Source organism: Eptatretus burgeri, chromosome 2, assembly GCF_056783735.1.
Source record: "Eptatretus burgeri isolate ZD-2024b chromosome 2, Ebu_testis_v1, whole genome shotgun sequence".
In the NCBI taxonomy this organism is placed as follows: domain Eukaryota; kingdom Metazoa; phylum Chordata; class Myxini; order Myxiniformes; family Myxinidae; genus Eptatretus; species Eptatretus burgeri.
Window position 1 is genome coordinate 149,169,450 of NC_140962.1, and position 16,687 is coordinate 149,186,136.

Below are 16,687 nucleotides of genomic sequence, written 5' to 3' on the forward strand. Positions count from 1 at the left end.
GTCGTCATTCTTGTGGGCTGCTTCAAGAATGGATTTGCAACCATCCACAGTGAGGCACTCCGACAAGGCTTCATGTGTGTTTCTCCACTTCTTCTTGATTTTCTTCCATAGAAAATGCACTCTACTTTCAGCACTCCTCTTCCGTCGGTCGATGGAAGTGAACTTCCATCACCAGCCTCAGGAATTGAGGATTTAGCAGCAGGAGCCGGTGTAAGCGGATCAGAAGCTGGCCGCTTCACTGCAGTGAAATTCTTCAGCCATTGAGACTGCTTTGCATCCACATCGTCCATCTCTTCCTTTGAGTTGATCTCTGCAGTCACCGTGCTAAAACGATCAGAAAGAGGTCCCTTCCAGATACTCGGAGCTTTCTGAACAGATTCCGACCAGCTCTTCGTTTGAGAAGTCTTCAAGACATCACACTCGTTATCACTCAATTTGGAGATGCTGCAAACGTTGTTCAGGGGTCGTTCAGTCAGTGTCGACCTCCTTTTCCATGATCGAGTGAAATATTTCCACTGGTGATGTGGAGAGGTTGTTTACCTTGATACTGAATTGGACCGGATCATCGAAAACAATGTTTGTGATTAAATAACTTTAATAACTGAAATAACCTTGTGACTGTACATGACTTTTATGATTAAAATAGAGTATCTATAAAAACCTGCACAGTACGAGTACGGTGCAGTGAGGGATAATAACCCAGAAGAGGAAGAAGAACCCTAAAACACCAAAACGCATCAAGTAGTAATGAAGACGCCGCAAGGAAAAAGCGCAAAGTGATGTCATTAATGGAAAAAAAACAGTTTTAGACAAACTCGGAATTTGTGCAAGTGCTGTGTCAGTGTGCAAGCTGTACGTGTTAACGAGTTGACCATATGGTACATTGAAGAAGGTGATGACAAAATACAGGTAAGTGTGTGTAAGTGCTGCCGCACCTTGAAATGTGAGTGTATTTTGTTGGCAGACCTGACCCTGTTTGAGAGAGAATGGAAAGAAAAACTTTTAAATGTATGGATGGAGGTTCAGGCTCAGAAAAACGCTCCTCTTAATGGACTGGTCATATGAAAAAAGTCCCTTAATGGACTGGGCATTTGAAAAACTAGTGCGTACCCATAGGGGCGAACCAGAATGTGCAGCTTCGTGCCTGCAGTATCAGGTCCCCAGCCTCAATTGTGACGTCATATCAAACGAAGAAGAAGAATTGTGACACCCCTCTCTCTCGCCCCTCTCTCCCCCTCTCTCCCCCTCTCTCCCTCCTCTCTCCCCCCTCCTCTCTCCCCCTCCTCTCTCCCCCTCTCTCCCCCTCCTCTCTCCCCCTCTCTCCCCTCCTCTGTCCCTCCCCTCTCTTGCCCCTCTTTCGCCCTTCTCTCTCCCCCCTCCTCTCTCCCTTCTCTTGCCTTCCCCTCTCACCCCCTCTCTTGCCCTTCTCTCTCCCCCTCCTCTGCCTCCTCTCTTGCCCCCCTCTCACCCTCTCTCTCGCCCTTCTCTCTCCTCCTCCTCTCTCCCTTCTCTTGCCCCCCTCTCACCCCCCTCTTTCGCCCTTCTCTCTCCCCCTCCTCTCTCCCTTCTATCTCCCCCTCCTCTCTCCCTTCTCTCTCCCCCTCCTCTCTCCCTTCTCTCTCCCCCTCCTCTCTCCCACCCCTCTCTTGCCACCCCTCTCACCCCACTCTCACCCCCTCCCACCCCCTCCTCTCTCCCCCTCTGTCCCCCTCCTCTTTCTCTCTCCCCTTCTCTCCCCTCCTCTCTCCCACCCCTCTCTTGCCATCCCCCTTTCTCCCCTCTCTTGCCCCCCTCTCATCCCCATCCCTCGCCCTTCTCTCTCTCCCCTCCTCTCTCACTTCTCTCTCCCCCCTCCTCTCTCACTTCTCTCTCCCCCTCCTCTCGCCCTTCTCTCCTCCCCCTCCTCTCTCCCTCCCCTCTCTTGCCACCCCCTTATCACCCCCTCCTCTCTCCCACCTCCTCTGTCCCCTCCTCTCTCTCGCCCCTCTCTCTCCCTCCCCTCTATGGCCCCCCTCTCACCCCCCTCTCTCGCCCTTCTCTCTCTCCCCCTCCTCTCTCCCTTCTCTCTCCCCCTCCTCTCTCCCCCCTCCTCTCTCCCCCTCCTCTCTCCCCCTCCTCTCTCCCCCCTCCTCTCTACCCCCTCCTCTCTTGCCCCTCTCTCTGTAAATGTATTCACAAATGTCTACCAAGCACAACGATTAATTCCAACCTTGGGAAAAAAAACAGCTTTCAAACCTTTGGGAAACAGCTGTTTCCCTCGGGAAAATTCAAACCTTGGGATTAATTAATAATTTGAATAATAATCAAACCTTGGGAGTAAATAATTTAATTAATTAATAATGAAATAATAACCAAACCTTGGGATTAATTAATTAATTCAAACCTTGGGAAAGAACAGCTTTCAAACGTTGGGAGACACTTGGGAAACAGCTGAAATGGATGAGGAAGAACGATATCAAACTTTGAAAAGGCACATAATCAGGTCCCCAGTGTCGATTGTGACGTCATACCAAACGAAGAAGAAAAAGAATTGTGATGTCAATCGTGCAAAAAATAAATAAATAATAAAACAAACTAATTGTGACGTCATTCGTGACGTCATAGCACCGTGTCCTGTGATTGGTTGACAGATAAATGGCCGTAACTTGGGAACTGCTCGTCCGATTGATATGAAACCTTGAAAAGGCACATCCGCGGGGCACCGGCAATATTCCTGGCAAGTTTCAATCCGATCGGACCGGTGGTCGTCTGGTTATTAATAATTTGGGGAAAAATTGCATAAGGTGAGAAGGTGGAACGACTCCTTCAGCTGCCATATATACACCTTTTGAACACTGAAAAAGCAATAAAATGGCCGTAACTTGGGAACCGCTTGTCCGATCGATATCAAACCTCGAGAAGGCACATCTGCGGAACCCCGGCAATATTCCTGGCAAGTTTCAATGAGATCGGACCGGCGGTCGTCGAGAAACGGCGGTCGCAGACAGACAAACAGACAGACAAACAGACAGACACACACACAGAGATTGCTGGAATTATAGATAGATGTCTCTTAATGGACTGGTCATTTGAAAAATGTTTCTTAGTGGACTGGTCACTTGAAAAAGTCTCTTAATGGACTGGTCATTTGATAAATGTCTCTTCATGGATTGTTCATTTGAAAAAAGTCACTTAATTGGCTGATCATTTGAAAAATGTCTCTTCATGGACTGGTCATTTGAAAAAAGTCTCTTCATGGACTGGTCATTTGAAAAATATCTGATCTTGGACAAATCTCGGTGTAACTTATTTATTTTTATGATCATCTGCCGGGGTACTTCCAACCCCAACTCGAAGGGCACTCGGTGGAGCGCGTACCTCTGTCATGTAATGCCTGATCCACGAGAACATATCTTACCCAATAAAAATTTTTTATCTCACGCTACACAGTACTATATCATTTTTTGCCCCATCTCACAACGGTGAAGAATCACTGAAATAATTGTAGTAGCCAGATACGGATGAGGATCTTCACCAAAATCTAATCACTTCGTCCTTGTCACACACTCAACCTGTCCACAAAATTTCATCCGAATACGCCCACAACTTTTTGAGATATCCTACACACAAACGAACAAATTAAATTGCTCATTGAGCAAGGAATTGCTAGAATAACTTTGTATTGTCATATCTCCATGATCTCTGAAAAAACAAAAACGTGGAAATCAACTTGGTTCTTATAAGTCGATAGTGCTACTGTTTAATGAGTTATAGCACTTAGTTTGGTCATGATCATAACTTGGAAGTTAATCGGACTTGAAATGGTACTTTTATCGAAATTTGAAAGTTTTGACCCGACCCCCCCCCCTGACATTCGACCCCCGACCGCAAAGAAGGGTGTTGGTGTAACACCACAATGAGACATATGGTTCTTTTCAGAATTGAAAGATGCACAATGTTGGATTTGGTTTGAAGTCGATACGACCATTTTAGCGGACGTTGTTGTGAAAATAAGAATTTCGGTGACCTTGACCTTTGACCTAGATTCACCAAAAACGACACGTGTCTAAGTAGGATCATGGCCGACGTTTTTACACAGTTTGGTCATGATCGCTGAAATGGTGTGTCTGCTGCAGGGTAAACAAACACACAAACAGACAGACAGACAGACAGACAGACAGACAGACACACAATGACACACACAACCAACCAACATAATTGCCGAAATCCGAAGGATTCCGGGAATTAACAAGAAAAAGACGTCATGCAGAGCATGACACCTGCAAAATCCATAAAACAAATTGGACCTCAAAAATAATTGATGGTTGAATTCAATGACCAAATACACAACTCCTCTTCAAATTTCAAGTCAATCAGATGAAACTTGAGGATTTCAGAAATTCGGCCTATGTTGACCTTTTGGCCTATGTTGACCTTAAAAATAATTGACGGTTGAATTTAATGACCAAATACACAATTACTCTTCAAATTTCAAGTCAATCAGATGAAAATTTAGGATTTTAAAAATTCGGCCTATGTTTACCTTTTGGTCTATGTTGACCTTAAAAATAATTGATGGTTGAATTCAATGAACTGGAATATAAATCCTCTTCACATTTCAAGTTAATCAGGTGAAAATTGAGAATTTTAGAAAGACCACCAAAGATCTTGACCTTTGGCCTATGTTGACCATTTGACCTTTTGACCTCAAAAACAATAGGCTTCTTCCTTATGAAAAACTCTACCAGGAGGTGAAGTTTCATGAAGATCAGTTTTTAATTGTGACCTGTAGGCGATAAACAGACAGACAGACAGAAAATGAAAAATACGTCCTTCACCTTCAGTGGTGGAGGTAACAATGTCTGTTAATGGTCATACCATATTCAGAGGACCTCGATGCTTCATCCTGATTTGGTATCATCAGGGACCTTCTATGTTGGATCTCGAGCCCCGATTGGGAGTGATCATCGAGGGCTCCTTTAAGAGCATCTGCCGTGGTGATGCCAACCACCAAAATGTCTGTTAATGGTCGTACCATATTCAGAGGACCTCAATACTTCAACCTGAGCCAGTTTCATCCGGGACCTTCTCAGTTGGATCAAAGCCTTTTTGGGCGTTTGCTGGGGTGTTAGGAGTGGTCATCAGGGGCTCTTTAAAGAGTTCTGCTCCTCTTAATGCCCCCAGAAATGTGTTCATGTTCATACCACATTTAGGGGGTCCTGCTACTTCATTCGAGGTCGATTTCATTTGGGACCTCCTACGTTGGGTCTAGTGCCTGTTTGGGGGTTGTTTTGATGAGCTCGGGGCTGAAGCCTCCCACGATATCACGGTCGACGTTCAATTTCGAAGCTTCGAGGGAGGTTTCTAACATCCCGTGGGGTACATCATTGGGACCTCATTGGTTGGAGCTTGATGGTCTTGTCTGCTGGTCTAGTATGTTCTTTATTTATTTATTTCACAAGGGGGTGGTGTACTTTGAATGTACCTTTACTTGTCTCTATTTTCATTGTTCTATCCCATCCCCAACACCTTACACTTCCTCAGGTTAAATTCCATCTACCAATCTTTTACCCAATCTGTACAAGTATCAATACCTTCCTGAATCTGATCACCACCCCCTCTGATCTCCACCTCCCCTCCAACCTTTGTGTCATGTCCATGTTTGTAAAGTTTACTCTTCACACCACGATCCAAATCATTCATGGACATTATTTACTGTCTGTTTGTCTGTTTGTCTGTTTGTCTGCTTGTGTGTCTGTCTGTCTGTTTGTCTGCTTGTGTGTCTGTCTGTCTGTTTGTCTGTTTGTCTGTTTGTCTGTTTGTCTGTTTGTGTGTCTGTCTGTCTGTCTGTCTGTCTGTCTGTCTGTCTGTGTGTCTGTCTGTCTGTCTGTGTGTCTGTGTGTCTGAATGTTTGTCTGTCTGTCTGTCTGTCTGTCTGTCTGTCTGTCCATCTATATCTTTGTCTGTCTATCTTTTTGTCTGTCTATCTTTTTGTCTCAATTTTTGGCCACAGTTTTCAAGCAATCGTTGTGAAATGTTTTGTGTTCGTGGTTGACCGAACAATGAGAGCAACTCTTCATTTTGGTGAAGATCAGAATCCGGATCCGGATGTGAGGAATTTTTCAGTGATTCTTCACCATTGAGAGAGTGAACCATGAACCTTGGTGAAGTGAATCTTCACCACCATGAACCTTGGCTATATCTATTAAGTACTTATTATTGCACCGTGACTGCATTGAGCCCTTTCATTTTGACCTTCAGACGTTTCAGATCATTGAACTTTCAGATCTGAAGATTCCTTGACACCTTTTCAGATCTTACACCTTTACAGAATTTAGCCCTTTCATTTGTAATCATTGACCTTTCATTTAGTAAATAATGCACAAACTCCACCCACCCTGAGAGTGGGAAAACTGATGTCTACATACAGGGTGAAACATAAAGGACTAGATATTTTTAATATGCCGTAACTTTGTCACATTGATAAATAATTAGCGTGTTTTTATTTTAAAGTTTTTCTCTAATTTGTGTTTAAATAAAAAGTTGTTCCATTATTCTATACACAATACCAGAACAGCACACAGTGGAGAGCACTCCTCCACCACACTGAACAGTTCATATTTTGTATCCCACTGATAGGCTGGATCCAGACCTGGACCAAAATCGAATCAGCCTGTTCTTGTCACCTAACCAAATCATCCACCAAGTTTTCTCATAACTCCTCCACAACTCTTTGAAATATCATGCTATACGGTATCTCGTTTTTGGCCCCATCTCTCAATGGTGAAGAATCACTTAAAAAATAAACAATTTCTCGTATCTCGATCCATATTCGGATCTTCACCAAAATCAAATTGATTTGTCCTTCTCACACACCCAACCGGTCCACCAAGTTTCATCTGAATCTGTCCATAACCTTTTGAGATAATGTGTTTTATAGTTTTTCGCCCCATCACCCAATGGTGAAGAATCATTTATAAATACTCGCTTCTGGATCTGGATTCGGACCTTCGCCAAAATCACATAAATTCTTCCTTGTCACCCATCCAACCTGGTCACCGAATTTCATCCGAATCTGTCCACAACTTCTTGAGATATCCTGCTCACAGACACAGACAGACGGTTGAAAACATAACCTTTGTCCACGTTCGGTGGCACAGGTAATTAAGCTCGTTTTACGTCATTCTGATGTCAATTGAGAAAGGTGAACATTATAAAAATATCTCGTCATTTGTTTCCCCCTGAATGCAGTGTGTCCGAAAATGGATATACCAAAAATAACGTTGAGTAGTTTTATTGTTGTTCGAGATACAGACATAAATTAGATATGAATACATGCATTAGACTTTTAAGTGTTCGTTTTTAGAATTTTATTGATGGTCCTGTTTTGATAGTCTCAAATTATATATTAATAAGCTTCGTCATAGCGTCCATCATTCATTATAATCGATCTAATTTGGTGTTCAAATTCTGAGAAAACATTTTCCAACACAGCGGCAGGGATGGCTGGAACAGCATAAACAATATGATATTTGAGTTCTTCAAGGTCCCTTGGTTTGCTGGTGTTGATATATATTTTTGAAACCCAGAGATAAAAAGCTAAAGGTAAAAGCTAAAGGTTTGACACAGTCTGGCACCCTGCCCTACTCACCAAACTCTCTTCCCATGGTATTCAAGGCCATCTCCACTCATGGCTCGCAGACTTCCTCTCCTGTCGCAGTCAACATGTGGCCCTAAATGGAGTTCTTTCATCCCCTCTTCCTGTGCAGGCTGGAGTTCCTCAAGGTAGCGTTCTGGGCCCTGTTCTTTTTCTGGTTTTCATCAATGATCTCTCGGACTCTCTGGAAAATCCTCTATTTCTCTTTGCCGATGACTCCACCCTCTGCCGTACCATCTGTCATCCCTCAGACGGGCAAGCAGCAGCTTCTTCGCTCACTGCAGATCTGGATAAAATCACAAACTGGTCCAACACGTGGAACATGTCTTTCAATCCAGACAAATCTCACACTCTCACTATGTCTCTTCGAAAGGACCGTTTACAAAACCCCCCCATCCACTTTCTCAACAATCTTCTGGAAGAAGTCTTTTCTTTCAAGCTTCTGGGTCTCACTATCTGCCATGACCTTTCCTGGGAAAGTCACATTTCCAACCTTGCCTCAAAAGCCAGTCGCCGACTGGGAATCCTCCGTCGTGCTAAGTCCTTCCTCGGCCCTCTTGAGCTCCTGACCACTTACAAAGCTTTTGTCCGTAGCCTGATGGAGTACTGCTCTCCCTCTGGGCTGGTGCTCCTGCCTCCCACCTTTCTCGACTTCACGCTGTCGAAACCAGGGCATTTAAGATCATTGGCATCTCCCGCAATGAAGCTGAGTCTTTGGGCCTCTCACTCAATCACCGCAGGTTAGTCGGTGGTCTTTCTGTCTTCTACCGACTCCTCTCCAGCCTTGCCCCCCCTGCTCTCTCTGCGATTTGTCCCAACCACATTTCCACAGGGCGCTCAAGGTCCGCCAACAACCCCCTTCTGGTAAAACTACCAAAATCACGAATCACTGCTCATCTTCACTCTTTCATTCCTCTTTTTCCCGCCTTTGGAATAAACTTCCTCACTCTATTCTTTCCCATTCTTCCCTCCAGGCTTTCAAAACAGCTGTTCACCACCACCTCTTATCTTCCCCCATCCAAATCCTCGATCTTTTCTACCCCGATAATCCACCCAAGCCCACTTCCTTCAATTCTCCTGCTTTCCTTCCTGAAAGTCCCTGTAATGTCCATCTTCTCCTCGCCATGTTCCCCGTCCCATCCCCATCCCTCTCCCTTTCACAGTTCACCTGTGTCTGTTCCCCAATGTTTTGTCCCTTCCACTCCCGCCCCTCTTGTCTCATGCCTCCTTGCTGTGAGTTGTGTGTTCGCTCTCATACGAGCCTCGACCAAGGTATACAAAAAAAAAAAAAAAAAAAAAAAAAAAAGGTGCTAATTTGGGTGAACGAGTGAGCAATTTCATAGGTCCTCCTCATCCTATCCAATGGTCTGGCAAAGTTTGATTTAAATCACTTTAACAATTCGAGCAAAGTGAAGTGGTGTTCCATCCTGTTAAACGATAGCTCTTCGTAACAAGTCGGGATTTTTTTGGCGTTGTAGAATATAGAACTCTCACATCACACTGAGATACGAAATGCTGGTGATGGTGCGTTGATCAATTAGATAGGCTCCATAGATGTGAGAATGTGACATGGCACACCTGACGTTTACTTTCTGCGATTCCCTTTCCCGTTCATCCAAATAATATGGATTTTATTTTCCCCCTTTCCAACAATTGTGAAGATTAACTTTTCCTGACATGTGAAAAGTTGCCTCAACACTAAAAATGAGGGATGATAAAAAATGTTGATCCAATTTTATCCGTTCAATTGATCCTTGACAAACATTTACTCTCGTTTCATAATCCTCCTCTTAAAGTTGATGAACAGTTTGCATTTTACAACATTTAAACCTCAATTATTTATGAAGGATATCATGAACAGAGATTTTTAGAATGCTTAACTCAAGTGACGCTCTCCAAATTGATTGTCCTAAGGAAACCACCAAGGCACTGCTGTGTCTGCGAGTTTAACTTCACAGAATGGTGTACATCTCGAGAGCTAAACAACGGAGATGATTATTAAGTTTGAAACAATAACTATCCACAATCTTCACTGCTGTATCTTACTAATACATTTGAAATCATTTATCACAGTTTGCTGAATTGTTTTACCAAAAATGTCCTCAACCCTCTGCTGGTGCTTCCTCATCCTGTGCAGGACGTGTTGGCTGCAAAGTATCCTCAAGTATCAAACTCAATGGAGAACCTTGAATCTGAACTCCAGGACCTGCAGCAGAAGTTAGAGCAAACACAAGTGGGAAACACCATGGAATGGATCTTATTGCAAAGAAAATACAAATTTTATTTGGAAAAGAATAATGTTCTACCTTTGGAGTCAGTTACTTCATCGTAAGGCTGGTATGGGATCTTAGGGTCCTGAGTTTTAGCCCTGTCAGCTGTTGAATTAACACCAGGTGGGGTTGTCTCCATTTATAGCTGGGTTATAGGCAGGCTGTCATCCCAGAGTTTCACAGGCTGGGTGATTCATCAATGCGTCATCAGTAGAGGATAAATAGGGCTTCTAAGGCATCCATGCAAATGAATGGGGTAAAGGGGGGAAAAGCTGTTTGAATTAACCCTGGAAAACCCCCAAACAGGAGTCTCATTCCTTCCCCCCATAGAAATGTATAGTCCAACCTTTCTGTCTCAAGGCTCATTCGGTTAAAACGGGAGAATGATTTTTCTCCCACACAAGCTCATGTTAAGCTGTCTCGAGACCTAAAAAAAAACCCCATACAAATGTATTGGTTAAATTTTCTGACTCGAGGCTCATTTGGTTAAAACAGTAGAATGATTTTCTCCCATACAAGCTCATGTTAAGCTGTCTCAAGAACCCCAAAAACCCCCAAAACACCCCCCCTGCCCCCTCTGACACTCGGTCCATGGGGTCAAAAGAAGAGATCGATCTCTGCCCCATTACTTACTGATTTCCTTTTATATTTTCACTCCACTCAGAATGATCCAACAAATATTTGTTCATGTTCTATTCGAGGTAATAAATTAATTTTCCGATTACATTCATCACCATCGAGTATATTCACAAATATTATTTTAGAACTTAGTTCTTGGTTTATGTGTCTTTGTTGAGCAGAAATAATATGATAAACTTCTCTAAATGCTCTTGTTTGTCTACCTCCTGATCCACATATCATTTTGAGACTGTAGTAAATTGTTTTTCCATTGTTCAATTGATAACCATCAAAGTTTTCAGTCCATTCAAGGATATTTTTTTTTCTTTGCATCCTCCAACTTATTTGTAATTAAATTAATTCGCTTATTTGTTTTATTTACTTTTACCCTGGTTATTTCTTCAATAAGACTTATTTGATATTTCTCGTATTCCTTGTGTTTCCCATTTAAATACCGAGGCTTGATTACATCTCCACTCTTTGGTTTGGTTATTGCTTCATTCTATCATTTATAAATCAGTGAAAAGGCACCCCTTAACACTTATATTTGTTACCATAAGGGATACTCTTGATTCCATTCTCTAAAATATATATTTTATCATCAAAAGCTCCGAATGCTTTCTTATTTATTTCTTCTGTATATAATTAATTAATTGATGTTTATAACTTCTTATTTTATTCATTTTTCTATATTCGTCCTTCTTTAGGATTAAACAGTTGTAATGATGTTTAAAGTTTATTGTTTCATTTCTTTTTTTTTTGTCTTTATTCCCTTTAACTTCTTATCACATCTTTCAATGTTGTTATTATCAATTTCAGTAAAAGCATAAGATTTTGATCTCACACCAACAAATTCACTCATGACCTTTCCACTTACCAATACCAATATTCCACTTACCAATAACCTTTTTATTATTTAATGAAAACAACATATGATCAGACTTGTAATTACTTGTATCATACATATCAATATTATCGATCATATCCTCATATACATCACTTGTCTTAATTTCTAATATAAAACTATCTGTATCCATATATAACAATGACACATTATCCTTGAACTTTAATTTTAAATTATTATAGTAATAGTCAAGCAATAACGACTTTGATAAGTCAAGAATTGATGTTCCTATATAAATTGGTTTATCCATTTCAATACTCTCTTTTTTTAAAATGAATAGCTCAAAAGTTCTCTGAAAACACCTCCGCTCATTCAAAACTTGGTATATTAATTAACTTTGAAGCCTGTTTCCAAGATGTAGAAAGTCTTATGTTTTGTCCATTCCTAACATTTTCCATAGTCTTTCCAAATACAGCATTATTCATTAATTTATAAAAGTCCTTCTCAAAATCTGTTTTTGCTTCTGTTCTCCTTTTTGTGTTAAAATCAATATATTTCTTTAACCAATAACTTTGTTTAAATTTCAAAATTCAATGAATTTTTCTCACTCTCAACCCAGCAGATAAATATTGTCTCAAGTTCCTTCGATGTAAAACATAACTTTCTTTATCATTTAATGTTGTAAGTAGTTTTTTTTGGAGATTTACCTTTTATATTAAATGACTGTTGGTAATCACTTAACCATTCTTTTCTTGGACTTTCTTTATCAGGGGCAAAAGGTAGGTCTTCATGTTTGTTATCAACTTCTTCTGGATATTTTAAATCAACCTCACAATAATATCCAACTTCAGCTTCATCCAATTCTTGACATTACAATGTCAAGTAAAACTTTTTCATAATGTTTTTCTTTAACCCATTTAAGTTTTCTATAAGGTAAAGATTGAGACATAGCCCACCCATACAAATTGTTATCATCATACATCAGGTAAGAGTTGTCCTCATTCTTATTATAATTGGGAAGATATTTATTATTTGCTTTAGCATATCTCTTGGAACATACTTGAGATATTCCTCCTCTTTTAACATTCTCTATCATTCAAAGCATATCTATATCATTGATTAATTCCAAATTTTGTTTTGTCTTTTTAAACATAGAACTCCAAGACAAGCCTGGGGCTGTGAAATAGTGAACGGGGTCTCATCCATCAGAATTTTTTATTATGACAGACTGTTCTAAAAGTTTCAAACACATCAACAAATAACAATACATCAGTTTTAAGATTTAAATCATGATATTCTCCAAGATTATTTCTCCTAAACTTCTCCCAAACCTTTTTAGCTTGTGTATAATCTCTCTCCGAAATATGAGTTTTATTTAACTTTCCATAAAAATTTTCCCTTAAAGGAAGTTGTGTTTCTTTAAACTTCTCAAATGAATCCATATAGTCACATGGATATATTCCCTTTTGTGATAAGAGATCAATCTCTTCTTGATTTGAGAAATATGATTTAAGATTCAGGAAGTTTTTAATATTTGATACCAAGTTAGATAATGGACATAAACTTGTATGCGTGAAGAAATCTGATATGGGTTATGGGGGATGTATGAATTGTTTTTCTGAATGAGATGTATTTTTCATCTGTGTTAGGAATGGCAGAAATATCTCCAGATGTCTTTGAAAGTTCATTTATAAATAGATGTGTGTCATAGTGAGCGTTGTTGTGAAGAAAGACAGGAATAAAATCTGGAGGCTTGTAATTAACATTACAATGGGAATGAGCAGGACCTCTATATTTACCAGTAAGATGACAGTGATCCCCATCCTTGACGTCTCCCTCAATTTTCTCCTCACAAATATGACAGAAACTGTTCTTTCTAAATTCCTTTTTCTCTCCCTTTGTTAATGGCATTGGTTCATAGGTTTTCACCATTATTTCTCTTAGTCTTATACAGTCTTTTTCCAATCGTCTTACAAACTCCTCTTTGGCATCTTCTCCTCAATAAAGTTCTAACTTGTTGTATTCATCACCAACAGATGATTTGATATAATAACAGACACCACAAGGAGTATGTTTTTGATATTTATTTATTTGTGTATGATTTATTTGGATTTGGAGAAACAGTTTCTATCTTTTCAAGGATACTTTCAAAATCGGCATATATCACAAACGGATGTTTTATAGATTTGTTAAAATCTTTGAATGATATGTTTGAACCTGCTTTTGGTAAATTGATTATGGTTGATTTATGATTACTCTAAAATTTTGAATGTTGATTTAATCGTTCTTTTGTGTGAAAGGAGTTGAGACATCTCTTACAAGGATACGTTTTATATTTTCTCTTGTATAGTTGTGATTTAGTTAATCTTGAGAAATTTTTGATGAAAGCATAATGTGATTTTTCCATAGAAGTAATGTACAGAAGGTCAATGTGTGTTTCATCATTTTTCTAGTTGCTTGAAATTTTTAATATCTGAACTTTGTTTGTATCCGTTAATCCATATACATTAACAGATAGATTATTAATTTTCCCAAATTTAGGAATATCTCTCAATGGCATTGGAAACTTTAAATCTTTAACATTTAATGCATTCTCGTGTTTCTTATAATGTTCAACCCTTTCAGGATTCCATTGTGGAGGATGTAAGTGAGCAAGAACAGACCATAGAAAACATTTATTATCTTTGTTTTGAATATTAACAACTGCTTTCTTAAGTTTTATCTCTTTTGGAAAATCAATATAAGAAGAAGCTTGAAGAGGATCTGATTTTAAGATGTGTATATCTAAAAAGATTATTTTTATGATAGTAAATCCACCACCTACTACAGTGTTATCAACATCTTGTTCTTGTCTCTGGAGTTCATCGTAAACATCACATCTTACAAAATCTTGAAATTATGAGATAAAGTGAGGGTTTGTCCTCATATTGGGAGTAGTTTCATCGTCTTGTCTTACCATTTTCAATTTTACTCCCATATAAAACCTAAAAGTTTTAATTGCACTTCATGTGTTTTTAATTATAGTTTCAATACTTTGTTGAACCATATCACCAGCTTCCATGATTGAAGATGGTCCAGGGTCTTGAAAAGGAAACAATCTTATTTTTATATGCCCTTTAAAAGCCCCATCAGTGTTTTCAATGGAGAATTTAGCTTCCCTTTCTTCATTGTTCTTGTGTTTGTGTGATTGAAGGTGTTTATTACAAAAAAATTTTTTTAAAGAATATCATCATCACATCTATCACAATGTTTTGTTTCTTGGTCAAGTGGAGATATTTGTCTGAAAAGATTGAATGTGTGTTTGTTGGTTTGAAGGTGTTTTTTAATAATATTTATATTAGTGATTACAAACATCGTAGTACGTTGTATTCACCATATTTATATAATAAAACTTTGCTGAAAATAAGATGTTCTTGATGAAAATTTCGTTGAATTTATAGGTTAATCTGTGCTTAAAACCATTTATCCTCCAAATTTTTTCACTTAATAAATACAATGTATCAAGACACAAAAGACAAGTTTCAATCAATCCCTTCATTTGTAAAAGATACTGAGAAATATGACAAGGATGTAAAATTGAACAAAGATAAATGTAACAACTATTGGATAAAAACAATTATGGTGAATAATATGAGTTCTTCAATTTCCTTCAGTGGAAGGGCTTTTGGAATATCTGGAAGAACATCAATTAAAGTATCTCCAACAAAAGTTTCTCCTCTCCTTCTGGTAATATATTCAAAACTAGAAAAGCAATGAAACAAGAAAAAGTATCAAAAAATAAAAACCTTATGGATGAAGATTTAGAAAGAAAAGATAAGACCATCTGTAATATGCAAGGAGAAATTTGTATTTTTTTTCAACAACCCCGGTGATGTAAATCCTGATGAAATAAAGGATGTTAATATATCAAGTGAAATGACATTTCGTTCAATCATTCTAAAATTACCTTAAATATAAAAAATGTAGTAGTTGAATCTGTTAATGAAAAAAAGTATATAGATCTCGATGGTAATGTTTTTTTTTTTCTACTAATTAAATATGTCATGATTTAACTGAAGATTTTGAAGATTATGAGAGTGATTATGATACTGAGAGTTTGTGTTCAAACGAGTTATGAAAGTAGTTTTATAGATGACTGTGAAAGTACCGAAGTTGAATTTTAGTTAAAGTAAAGTTTTACTTTATAAATATGAATAATTCACTAGATTTTGAGCCTCTTGAATTCCCTGATTCTCCTTGTGACAAATTTGAGAATTGTCCTGCATGTGATAAAGTGGGATTAAACACAGAGTCAAAAGCCTATAAAAAATGTATATTCTGAGATTATCTTCTAATTAATGATAATAAAAAATACAAAAAGGAAAATAATTCTTTTAGATTTTCACCAAAAATGAATTACTTTACAAGATTGATTCGAGAAATGAATGTAAAGTATGAGGGTGATAACACACCTTTCCTTACAAGATGAGATGAGATAAACTGAACATATTAGAGAAATGTTCAAAGGATTGTTGTTATATATTATTCACGATTGTCATTTTCAGGGAAATATCATCACAAGATATTCAATAAATAAAATAATGGATTATCTTGAAATTAAACCTGAACTTAGGTTAAAATATAGAGTTTCTAAAACAGCCAATAATAAATTAAATAACCTGTTTTCCAAATATATAAATGAATGATTTTTTACCCATTTGGGAAAATAAGAAAATTTAACAACCATAAAAATCTTCCAAATTTATAAAGATGTCTCGTAGTTGGTTCAAGCGGATGTGGGAAAACCTGCTTACTTTTAAAGATACTCCTTACTCTCAACTTTTTAGATTATGATAATTTAATAATTTTCACAAAGTCATGTTTTCAACCTGAGTATCAACTACTCTTCCAAGGTTTTAATGCTGGTCTTCAAAAAGAAGATATTATCAGTTTATTTAAACTTCAAAACAAACGAAATGATTACAACATTGAAGATATAATACAACTTTTTTGTGATACACAGAGATATAATAATACATGAAAACCAATAACTTGTATTCTTAGTGATAATACGGATGATATACCTTCTCCCAAAGATTTGGATAAATCAAAAAAGAACCTCGTTATCTTTGATTGTGTTAATGAGAGAAACCAAACTGTAATGGACAGCTAATACACAAGAGGGAGACATTCTTCTTGTAATTGTATTTACCTGAGTCAATCATACTTTTAACTTCCTTGTCGTTCCATCAGAAACAATGCTAATACTTTTATTTTATTCGTTATATTCAATAGATATAAACAATTTTTGGAGAGATAATTGTTCCACATTATGCAGTA

General features: G+C 38.3%; 3 protein-coding genes across 3 annotated transcripts in view; 2 read left to right on the top strand and 1 right to left on the bottom strand.

The window, feature by feature from the left end:
* LOC147033509 (E3 ubiquitin-protein ligase TRIM7-like) overlaps positions 1-16,687 on the bottom strand; it is a 1,095,521-nt gene that overhangs the window by 472,030 nt on the left and 606,804 nt on the right. The window lies entirely within an intron of this gene.
* Positions 1-16,687, top strand: part of LOC147033518 (E3 ubiquitin-protein ligase TRIM7-like) — a 207,795-nt gene that overhangs the window by 128,173 nt on the left and 62,935 nt on the right. The gene's annotated exons all lie outside the window — the stretch shown is intronic.
* The window catches only part of LOC147033521 (uncharacterized), a 42,555-nt gene that overhangs the window by 3,369 nt on the left and 22,499 nt on the right, over positions 1-16,687 (top strand). The window contains exon 2 of the mRNA XM_085871918.1: positions 9,710-9,869. Coding sequence (XP_085728044.1) covers positions 9,710-9,869 — 160 coding nt within the window. The remainder of the gene's footprint in view (positions 1-9,709; positions 9,870-16,687) is intronic.